General features: G+C 43.0%; 1 protein-coding gene across 2 annotated transcripts; it reads right to left on the bottom strand.

The window, feature by feature from the left end:
- Nucleotides 1-2075: 2075 nt before the first annotated feature.
- On the bottom strand, nt 2076-11836 carry lhx3 (LIM homeobox 3). 2 transcript variants are annotated; one of them, XM_040198587.2, is made up of 6 exons: nt 11291-11836; nt 6611-6782; nt 6310-6509; nt 4567-4718; nt 3519-3690; nt 2076-3362 (listed from the first exon to the last, which is right to left on the bottom strand). In XM_040198587.2, the coding sequence occupies exons 1-6, from the start codon at nt 11358-11360 to the stop codon at nt 2929-2931; spliced, it is 1200 nt and encodes a 399-aa protein (XP_040054521.1). In that variant the 5' UTR covers nt 11361-11836; the 3' UTR covers nt 2076-2928. The 2 variants fall into 2 exon arrangements, with proteins under 2 accessions (XP_040054521.1, XP_040054520.1); XM_040198586.2 differs by having other exon boundaries at nt 6310-6512.
- Nucleotides 11837-12041: the final 205 nt, after the last annotated feature.

The following is a 12041-nucleotide window of genomic DNA, read 5'->3' on the forward strand; positions in this document are numbered from 1 at the left end:
CAGCAGCTTCACTCTTCACCAACGGGCAGCTTCTTTCTCAGCTGGCTTTTCCCACCATTTACGTAATCATTGTGAAGCTCCGTACATTTGTGTGTTTGTCCTTTTCTCACCTTCTTCTCACACAACCAATCCGGCAAATTGCTCTTTCTCTCTCTCTCAAACGCAATCAAGTCCCTTACTCAGAAAACGGTGGATTTCCGACTCAATCTGAGAGAGTGCGGGGCGCGGTAATCCCAGATGTTTTCTTTAAAGAGTTCATCAATTGGTCACCAAAATCTCACACCTGCTGTGTGACAGGGCTGTCTGCTGCGTTCTCTTTTTAATCCCATGCTGTCAACAAATTCAAAGGCTCATATGAAGCTTTAGTGTGTTCTAAAAAGAAAATCAACCCCGTCTAACCCCAAAAATACAAACAGTTTAGTGCGGTGAACAAGCCGGGTATGTAAGAGATTAACTTTGACACTTCACTCTCACCCCCTCGCTGTCTTCGCCCGACTCTGCTTGGGTCGAGTTACACACCTGTCGCTTTTGCAAGGCAACAATGATACCTGCCACTCAGCCGGGAGGATTCAGCTGGATATCCTGTCCGGTGTTCCTTTTCTTGTTCTGGGAACCTGAGGAGCAGAGCGGGCAGCCGTTAACGGTGCAGGACGTACGAGTCGGGACACCAAGACAAAAGGTTGGAGGACAGCCGGCTGTCCCCTTTATGCATTTTCAACTTCACGTATAGCTGCACAATCATGCTGACGGATAATTATGCATAACAACATACTATACGCATGAAACAGCATACATTTGATGGAGACTTGTTGTAGTATTTAGTAGTAGTAGTAGTAATATTTAGTATTAAACTGTCAAAAATGGATTTATTTCATAATTGTCTGATTTTGAACGATTGGTATTTTGAGATTTATATTTCCTACGTTAGTAAATGAACAGAAACAGGACTGTTAGCAAATATACTCGCAATAGAATACAAAGGTATAAATTCTAATAATAATGTCTCTTTCAGTGTTGGATTATAATAGTGGATACAGGCACATTTTATATACTTTAAATACTTCAGATAGTTTCATCTAGACTGATGTACTTTATGTTGACATTGATCATGTTTTGTATGCGATCTAATAATAAAAACTAATAACTATCGCTGTCACAGAAATGTAGTGTAATAAGCATGCGATAGAATGGAATGGCAACTGGAAAGATTTCAGCAAAATACAAGTGCTTCAAAAGTGCACGTCAGAAGGGCACTTCACTTTTGTTGAATCGCCAGACTGTATATTTTGGAAGATGGATCAGTGGAAAATGTGGAAAATGGATCAGTGGAAAATGTGGTCCCACAGTCTCGAGTCTTGGCTTAGAATGAACTCTACAAATAAGAAAACACATTTTGAATAAATTAAAAGTTTTCGAAAGCATCATTTGAAAACCCCCACCTATCATGCAGGAGATTCATAACACAAGCCATAGAAGCAAACACATAAACATGCAATAGCACACACACACACACACACACACACACACACACACACACACACACACACACACAAACAACACACACACACACACACACACACACGCACACACACACGCACATAAGCAGACACACAAACAATCATGCACTTACCTACACATACACTGTTTAATCTACTTAATTGAACCTGACTTTGAATAACTAAACAAATGAGGAAATTCACAAGGGGCACTTGATCCCTTCACGGCTAATGGATTGGAGATTCCTTTCCCATAGGAGCGTTTGGGCAAACAAGGCCCAGTAATCTCTGAATTGATGAGTTGACTCTCTGTCTGCTTCCCATTTGAACCCCTGATACGGTGTTGGTGGTTAGCCAGATACTCAATTTGCAGATACAGCCAGAACTTTAGGGTTACTTTGGTTTCAATGGAAGTGCTATGCTATAGATTTTCCAGACAGATGAATACCACATGCACGATATAAGAGAAATGTCAAAGAAATTTCTGATTGTATAGATTATATTGAAATGAATCATGGTTCTTTAACCACTGTCCACAATTGTCCTTTAGTCCGGACCAAAAAGGAAAATACTCCATTGTTGATTTGGGTGACAAATTTATTAAAGTCCTGTCATTTAATCAGGAATCATTGTCATCATTACCAGAAGGAATAAATAAGACATAAAACATTTTCCACATAAACGAACATGTACATCAGACCTCGGGTGCTACAGCCAGTTCGTCCTGGGGTTGTTTTCGGGAGAACGAAACGAACAAGATACATCTGAGAACACACGAATGCATAGAAATAATTGGAACCCTAGGTGCCATTCAAGACAACATCTACATTTTTGCCTATATCCCTGTTTTAGAATGTACAAAGTCCTCATATCCGGTTCTCGTATTTGTCCGGGAAGGGTTTTGTATAAAAATAAAGTCACCACAATGATGAACCATTATAAACATATACATATATATATATGTATGTGTATATGTATGTCTATATATATAAATATATATATAGACATATATATAGACCTTTGGCAACAACCAAACATTTAAAGATTCTGAACTGAATTCTGCACCTGAACACTGTAGAAAACAAAGAGATGACCTAACAGTGGGGGAGAATTTGAAAATCCAAAACGATTGAGTCTCCATGTTTTAAAAAGCTTATAGTGGTACCTGGAAATTGAATATCTTTAGACACATGTCTTGCTTTACATGCACTTTTTGCGACTGAAGGACAATTTGACCTAAGTTTTTCGGTCTAGTGCTTTTAATGGAGAATCCATTCCAACCCAGTCACTGTGTGTATATCTGTGAGATCCAAGGACAGCGGCCTCTTCCTTCGCTCGATCACTGTCATTTGTGACAAATTTCAAATCCCCCAAAATCAAACAGAAGACAAAAAAACCCCGGCAAAATTTCAAAATTCTTGTCGTTGGCCAATCAAAACTGCCCGTGGTCCACTTCATCCAACCAGGACGCAGGACTGGTAGGAAAGTCCGGGTATCCTCCGCTGCTGCCGGTCGAGAGGTCCGAGCTGGGGCCGTTGGCGGCGCCCATGGAGCCCCTGGTGCCGGGGGTGACCCCGGGCCCGCCGCCCTGGGTCATGATAGAGAGGGCGGAGTCTGGGTAGACCAAGCTGGAGATGAGCGGCTGGTGTCTGGGTAGCGCCTGAAGCGACCCTGGCGACTGAGGGAGGCCGTAGGGGCTGTTGGAGCGGATGTCGTGGAACTGGTCTTGAGAGGGGAGACCGCCGTGCTCCAGGGGGAAGGAGCCGTGGTTGTTGCCCCCTTGGCGGCCCCCCATGACGGGGGAGGACTCACTCAGGCTGCTGTAGATGCCGTTGGTGAGGCCGAGCTCTGACATTGGTGGTTCGTCTGTGCAAAAAAGGACAAGATGCAAATTGATGAAAGGTGATGTTTGTTATTCCAGATTGGATTCTTTAACCGTTGCAAAATGTTAAGTTGGCGGAAAACAAACTGTTCAGGGACAATGGTGGACAAGGTGTTTGAAGTGTGCTGTTGGCTCTGTACCTGTAAAAGACACCTCAGCATCACTGTCCATGCCCTCCTCCTGAATGCTGTCCTTGTCGGATTTGGAGCTCCCTCGTGACCTCTTCATGTTGCGGAAATACTGCCCCCACCTCTGCCGACCGGCGTCTTTCTTCAGCCTTTTCTCTTTAGCTCGCCTGTTCTGGAACCAAACCTGGAGGGTAAGGAGACAAGATGGAAAGAAAGTGTTTTCAGGCTTGTTTATTCACTTTGTTTACATACTCTTCTTAGTCTCGAGTATACCATGGCACATACTACCAATGCTTATTGTGTTTTAAGCATTTCAACAACATTAACGTTCGAGGACTGTGTGGTCGCGGCTTCCCACCTTCATTAATCCAATGGGAAGACTGAAAAACTGATTCCTGGGAGCAGTTCCCTTTCGTTTAGCAGTTAATTAACTTCACGACAGCTCCAGGTTGTCATCACTCTGGGTTGGAGTGCCACTGGTTTGAATTATTCAAAGTATTTATAAATGTTGTCTTCGGTAAACAAAAACAGGTCACTGTGTCCTAAACTGCCCAGAACGTCGCCACTTGAAATCGGAGACAAAATGGACAAACGGCCCACTTGTTATCAATCTTTGTCTTACGCACAAAGTTAATCCGTTTCAGTCACAGAGCACAAAAAGCAGTTTTACATTCTCCTTAATGATATTCCGCCCTGAGTGAACCCTCTTCGCCCCTTCGCTTCCACTGAATAATGAGCAGCATTTTAGTGGCTTCCGTCCCCACTTTTGTCCTTGCAAATAAAACAATATATATGACCAGCACCTAGCAACCGGCGTGCGGCTCCTCAGCAGCAGACAATATGCGAGGGGCCCTCTGAGCATTGTTAACGAGCTTGCACTTAAACCATGCTGACTTTCACGTGGACTTCATTTCACTCCATCCAGCCGTAAATCCCCCCCCCCCCTCCAAACACACTTATGCGTACAGTAGGCTTGTGCCAGTTCAGCCTCAATTGTCCCTCATTAATGAAGTGAGGACACTAATGGAATAGCCCCTTAATGGGTAATGATAAACTTTACCTGCACAACCCGCATGTCCAGGCCCGTCTCTGAGGACAGCTGCTCCCGGACGTGGCGTGCAGGTTTGGGAGAGTTGTTGTAAGCGTTCTTCAGCGTTTCCAGCTGTTTAGCAGTGATGGTGGTTCGTGGCCTTTTTGCAGTTGAGTCTGCCTCTGAAAAAAATAAAGTGATCACAAAATGTGAGCCAACTGCCAGCAGGTTATTTTGTCGCATAGCTGGACATTTTATAAGGTTCTGGGTCTCAAAAAAGAATGTTACAGTTTGCTACTTAAATTACTAATAAATTAAGATAAATTAAGCGGATGCACCTAAATGTAATCGTCAAATAATTAAATCCGCCTGCTTGTAAAGCTTTCAATTAATTTCTGTCTCCAACAATGAAACACAGAAAAATATTTAGGATGATTATTAGTATTACTATCTAAATAATAGTATTCATGAATAAATTATTTATATGGATATATTTTAAGTACATATCTTTGATAGAAACAAATAACAAGCTTGTAAAATACACAGCTTTTTAAATTTATCATACATAAATAAATTCTCCTCTGCCTATAAACCGAAAGCTGCATCCTGTGCATAAATGCATTTATGTCTGAACATCTGTTGGCCAGAAAATACAAAACCATCATCCGAATGGATGCTGCCCAAGTTGTCGTGACCCCTCATTAGTAAAATAAACGTGTGTGTTTTTAGTGAAAACTTGAGTTAAGTCGCTGCGTAAATCAACACATGTCGGCCAGTAAATTCAAACAAACAGATGGGGAGATAAAACTTGACCATACCAGTCAGCCCTGTTGGGAGCAGAGCATGCTGGGAAATTATCATGGAATTGGTTGATGTAATCAGGGAATCTAATGAAAATATTTAGTGCATAAAACAGTGTTGGGGGGGAAATATATAGTAACAATTTCAACCACAACACATGTTAAGTATAAAAAAATGACTCTGGCTGGGATTTTTTGTTTCTTTATTTTTTGGTAGCATTATGTTCTTGATTATATGGCTGGATTTGACATTTTACCTGTTAATAAGACTTTCATGTAATATCCCTTTAACAAGTACTCCACTGACAAAATATTAATCTGAGTTTTTTGGGGGGTCAGTAACAGATAAAATACGAGTAGGAACACCTTAGATTCCATTTTCAACGATGTAGCTAATTTGTTTTTGAGTATGCTACAATTTAAAAAATTCTCATTTTTATCTCCCCTCTTTGCTGCCCCTTTAAATGTGTAAATCTGTTGCAAATTAAATGAAAATACCAAAAAATACAAAACTGTATATGCATGCATTTAAAACCATTAAACAGCCAAATAAGCTATAGCTGTCCATTGCTTGCAACTGTCACCTAATTACACATAATAATTTATTTTCCGTCTCTCTCGCTCTCTCTCTCACACACACACACACACACACACACACACACACACACACACACACACACACACACACACACACACACACACACACACACACACACACACACACACACACATATTTCTTTCTGTCTCCAGTGGCACGGCAATAAGAGTTATTGAAAGCGGATTCCTTCCAGCCGCAGAGTGTGGAAGCCTCCAGCATCCTCCACTTTACGCAGTTGGCGATCGATCGGGTTTGCGGGCAACGACGCAATTAGCACAGGTGGGTCAGAGTTTATGGGTGACCTCATTGTCACGTCAAAAAGATCCACTTGCGGGCCAATAATGGAAACGTCGAGGCAGCCACTGTGCCGCTCACCTCTCTGTTTGGCCGTCTCGTAGTCGGCCTTGCACACCAGCCGGCTGTCCTCCATCAGATAGTACTCGTCCCCTGTGGCCAGTTGCCTTTTGCACACGATGCAGGCAAAGCAGTGCAGGTGGTACACAAAGTCCTGCGCTCTCCTCACCACCTGTGTGGGCGGGATCCCCTGCTGGCAGGCTGCGCATTTGGTCCCGAATCTCCTTTGGGGAAATAAAATAAATTAAAATGTAGTTTAAACACAGCAAATAAAGGACCAAAGGTGGAAATGGCTGGAATCGGCGCTGAGATGTGTACTCACTTAAAGAAATCCTCTTTGCAGTAGACGCTGTCGCCCCTGCTGAAGCACTTCTCCGACAGTTGCGCCTGACAGTCGTTGCATTTCAGGCACTTGCTGTGCCAGTGGCGATCCAGCACTTTGAGGATGAAGCGGTCCACGATGTGTTGATTGCAGCCTGCACATAATGGGATTTCTGCAGGAGGATGATGGAATCACCAAAAAAAACAGTTTAGTACTGGCGTGGAGAACTGGCGAGAGGGGCAGAGCCCTCTGGGTTGGTTCTCTTAATGTTAATGTGCACACGTTTCATTGACTCAAAGAGACGTCACACTAGCTGAAACAAAGATCAACGGCGTGATTACAATTGTTCCCTTTTCTCTCTCTCCTTTTTTTGTATTTTGGTCTGGTTTTCAATAAGATATCTAATCACGTTGACTTGCTTTTCATAAAATGGCATGTTAGACCTGTTCTACATTCCCCCCATACTATCATGACCCTTTCTGTTTCACTTATATAAATTCAATGTATTCCTAAATAGAGTAAAAAAACAAAATAGCACTGATAATTCCCTTAAAGTGTTTGTGCAGGAACTTTTATATTAATCTGTTTCTATTCGCCACCACCACGGGCACCTAATCACATCCCTAAAGTATTAAGATGTTGAATATACATCTGAAAAAAAAATGTTTTTATACACATTTTTTATTTCATATTTTAAAGGCAGTTCATCACGGAAAGGCAAGTTAAATGTGCTCAAAGTCAGAGTCGGATGGAGGCTCCACCATCTTGCCTCAATAAAACTTGACTTAACCTGAAACCATTACTATAGTTAGCCTTAAATAGATTACTAATAGCAAACATTTAAAAATGTAAATGATGAATCGATAAAACCTTCTATTACAATTATATCAATTAAATAAGAATATCTGAGCACACCGGTAAAACGTCAACCAAACTACTTCGGCAAATGAATGGCAATAGATTATTCTAAATGAAACAAATAAAGCCAATAAATCTTTAAATGCAATCGCGTAACGAATGTTGTTGGTTTCAATACAAAACTTAGAATTAAGGCATAAATGAGTTGTAAGCTAATATATCATCTTGGTAATTAATAGCTCGTCATCGAACAGTGGTGGGCTTCTTATGATTAAGTCACGTGTAATCACTGTTAACAAGCAGCAGCAACTTTTACGCACGGTCATTTTCAGACAGACGGGCCTGCAGCACGCAACACGCGCGCACCCCATCTCAGTTATTTTATCAACAATGTTCCCTCGATGACACAGAGACCGAATAACTGAATTAAACAACTTTTTGAGACATTTAAAAAACAAACCGTATGAATAAAAACAACTGAAACGCTAAGCAGGACGTCATCGGGTCTCATCGTTAATAATTAAAAGAGGTCTGAACACTTCATATTTCACCCGTGCAAAGAATCGCATTCCTATTGTTCTGCAGGGGACAATTCATGCAACATTAATGAACCTTTTTTTTTTCAGGCATCACCAGCGAAGCTGCACAAGTGGTGGCGGTGGGAGCGACGTCAAGAACAGGTGTATCCAGGTCATCGATAATTCAATGCGCGCTGTAAAACCAGAGAGCTGCGGCCTATAGTGTCACGGTGCAAACCAAGGAGGTGTCAAAGCAAATTGCTTGTTTTGTGGGGCCCACTTGGAATATTGAAAATGAAGACGCTTGCAAACCCACGAGAGGCTCCTGCGTTAATTCACAACTTTGGAGCAGGTGAGGTTCGATGTATCGATAAGCATCCTTCTCTATTAAAAGCGTTAATTTCCATTCATTATTGTATAGTGAATAATGTACATTAAACCATTCAACGACATTTCGTAGAAAAACGTTTACATCGTTTACGTCTGAGCATTGAAACTGTATTCTTCGACATCTACAATTTTCCAAATATTATAGCAACGTTTATATCTGACTGAAAAAAAAATTAAACTGTGCTTGGACTGAGTTACATCTGGTTTAACCTCTAAAACAGTGCCCTTAATATGGAACATGATAAATGTAAATATAAACGACCATTCATATAAATCATCTGCCAGAAGCCTGATGCAGAACAGAAATGGACATTAAAACGACTGCACAGCCGTGTAGTGCTTCTGATTCACCGTTCAACAGATCAGAGGCCTGATTCCAGACAACAGGCCGGGTGTGATCACACAACATCATCGGAGCATATACATGAATGAATGGATCACGTTTTAGCTTTGAATTATTCCCTTTCTGCAGCTCCTTATTTTGCGACAGCAGAGCGAGGAGAATCTCCGTGTTATTTGGTGCCTTTTTTGGAGAGTTACGCTCACTCATTGCTCATGATGTGCCTTTACTTTGATGCAAATCCTGTTTGTGATCCACCCACACATGTGTGTATCTGAAGGCCCGACGGCGAACACGAGCGTGCGAGTGTCCGCTGGAGTTGGCTTTTATGCTGCACGCTGTCGGAGCCCGTGCAGGATTACGCTGCACCGTTTCCTGGGCGACGGGGAGATAGATCAACATCACCCACTGAGAGGCCGGAAGGGGAATAAGCGGGAGGTACCGGGTTGGGTGGTGACGTTACTCAAATATCCGTTACAATTTGCCCATCGACCATTTGTCTAAATAACAAGAAATGCTTTTTCTTTTTCAGATTTAAAAAAAATCTGACATGAGAGGAAAAGGAATAAAAGAGTGTGCATGCTATTACAGTTTTGCAAGAGGCACAATCGTTTTTCTTTTGAGAATAAGTTATCGGCAGATATCCTGCAACTATATTTCTGTTTACGCTTTTATTATTGGAGAGTTAACGTGTACTATTATTTTGTCTCGAGTAAGCAGCTCATGCATTTAACATCACAACGTCGCAGCCTGTATTCGATTGATGCCATGAGAACAACAGAACGAACTAGATCCAAAACCTTAAAACAATTTGAAAGAAAATACAGAAAACTGGACACCAGCATGTTGTTGATGTTGACTTGCATCAATTTTTTAAAAATCAGATGAATGTACTACCATGCATACAGCAAAGGGCACATTGTCTTGCTGTGCTTTTTAATTAATTAATTAGTTAATTTAATTTCGCTCCAAATGAAACAGTTACCAAAGCATTTTCTGTCAAATTCTGAAATCGGTCTTTTTTTTGGACTACACTTTTTTTTACACTCGAGACAAGATACAGAATCACATGGTTCGGTTTGCTGCATTTCATTGTTATTGTTCGGGTACATTTGGGTTAAAAATATATTGTTTTACGAATTTTATATAGCTTGTTTATGGATCAATGCGTACAGTATTTATTCTGATAAGAAGGGAAATATGTGCTTTCGAATATCACACACACACACACACACGCACACGCACGCGCACACACACGGCTACAATCTCCTTCTCGTGTGTGTTGAGTGCTCGAAGACAAGTGTTTATTTAGAGGAGAGATTGGCTGTTCAATAACATGTTGATCGGGCCAACACCCCAATGACTTTTATTGACACTGATCTTTGGCACAAAAGAGCGCCTTGGGAAATCACGGGTAGTGCCGCGGCCAGCCGGGCCGCTAATGAATCCAAAATCAATGCCCCATTTTCCTGTATTTTAGAAGTACACGAGAGGCGTTTTGGAGAAAGCTGTGGGATTCATGGATGCCCCTCTTACTTTTCAGCTTTGTAATAATTTGATGTCACATTGATCGCTCGCTCTAGAGGAGGGGGGGCAACGGTAATCCGACGACAAAGCGATAAAATGACATCAGAATAATGGTCAGTCAGTGAGAGACAGGTATGTTTAAATGACTTAAGTTACCTGATTCAAAATCATAGTTTTTTAAGCACCATTTATTACCATTTTATTTTGCTTTCGTGTTGTTGTTGTTGTTTCGTCGCAATTAATGCAGCCTTTAGAACACGACAACACAGCTCCTAACAAATCCCGTCCCACATCTTTAGATGCCAGCTACAAATAATTTATATATCATGGAGAGCCTTTGAAACCGACAACCATTGCATATATCCAGCCACCTCGGGGGGTCCCACCTGTCGGGGCAGGAATGTCACCTGTTGAGCTCGTGGAGTCGGTGTTGTGCGGATGGGAGCCGCCCCCCCCCCCCCCCTGTCCTGCAGCCCGCAGGAGGAGCTGCTGTCACCCCAGTGGGTCCGGGCCTCTATACCGTCTCCGCGTCTCGAGAGCCCACGCGCTCTCGTTACAACCGCGGGCGGCGGTGTGAGATGACAGCACGCGCGTAACATCTGTTGATGCGTTGCTCCCAACAATGAAGGCCTCATTACAGATTCATAACGTCTCTCCCACACGCGCCGCAATAGAAGCGCCCTCCAAACAGTCTGTGAACATCAACATGGCTCGATGAGTGCGTTTTTTTTTGGCAACTGTCATTTGTCTTTTGTATGACTGAGCGGTGGCTGTTCCGTTTATAGGCGCATCGAACATTCACACGATGAAACATGAAATCATTGCTATTCACAATAAAATAGAGCCGTTTCCAAGGCCCATTTCACGCTTGTCAGAGTTCACACAGCGAAACAAGAGGCCCCTTTCGTCCCGCTGCGCCCATTCGCCGTATTGTCCACTATTTCACACCTAATTGTAACTCATTAGCTGACCCCAGGACACCAATTAAAGCCCAGCCAAATGATAATGCTCACATGCACAGTGCTATTGGTTAAATGTGGCTCTTACCTTGGCCGGAATTGTACCGGGAGAAATTCCCGGTGTTTTGACAGCTTGACCCCGGGTGTTCAAGCAACATTTCGAAGATTTTCCGATGTTCCGAAGGAAGAAAGCAGAAACGTGCGAAAAAAAAAAAATACTGCCGTATGGAGGTGTGGATTCAAACCCCGCACCGTGCTGGAGATTTTATCCTGTCGGAGGTGAGTTGAGCAGCCGGATGTCTGACAAGGTTTTGTTAAGAAGGATGCCCGTCGAGCCGCAACCCGGACGCAACCCTTTGAATACTCATCAAGGTTGCTCTTTGATTCCGCCTGTTCCGATGAGCTCGTGCTGACGTGCAAAGCGAGGGCCGGGAAGAAAAAAAGAAGGAGAATATGAAAAGTGTCTTGAGAGCACGAGCGGCGTCAGATGAGCTGACACTGTGAGCCCGGCAGTCTGCGACTTTACCCGAGAACTAAAGCGGCCGCTGTCCAGGGTGCTGAAAGGGGAGTTTCCCCACAAGCGGACTGGAGGCGTGTGTGTTGTTCCTGCCCCCCCCCCCCCCCCCCCCCCCCCGCCTATCTTTAAGCGCGCTTGGGCACACACACACACACACACACACACACACACACACACACACACACACACACACACACACACACACACACACACACACACACATTGCCCTCCCATCTTCGTCCTTAGCTATGTTGCTGTACACGTGTCTGTCTGCTCGGGACATTGTTGTCATGCTGTTCAATCGCTGCGTCTGTCTTTTGTT

This window comes from Gasterosteus aculeatus, chromosome 14 (genome assembly GCF_964276395.1).
Source record: "Gasterosteus aculeatus chromosome 14, fGasAcu3.hap1.1, whole genome shotgun sequence".
Lineage (NCBI taxonomy): Eukaryota > Metazoa > Chordata > Actinopteri > Perciformes > Gasterosteidae > Gasterosteus > Gasterosteus aculeatus.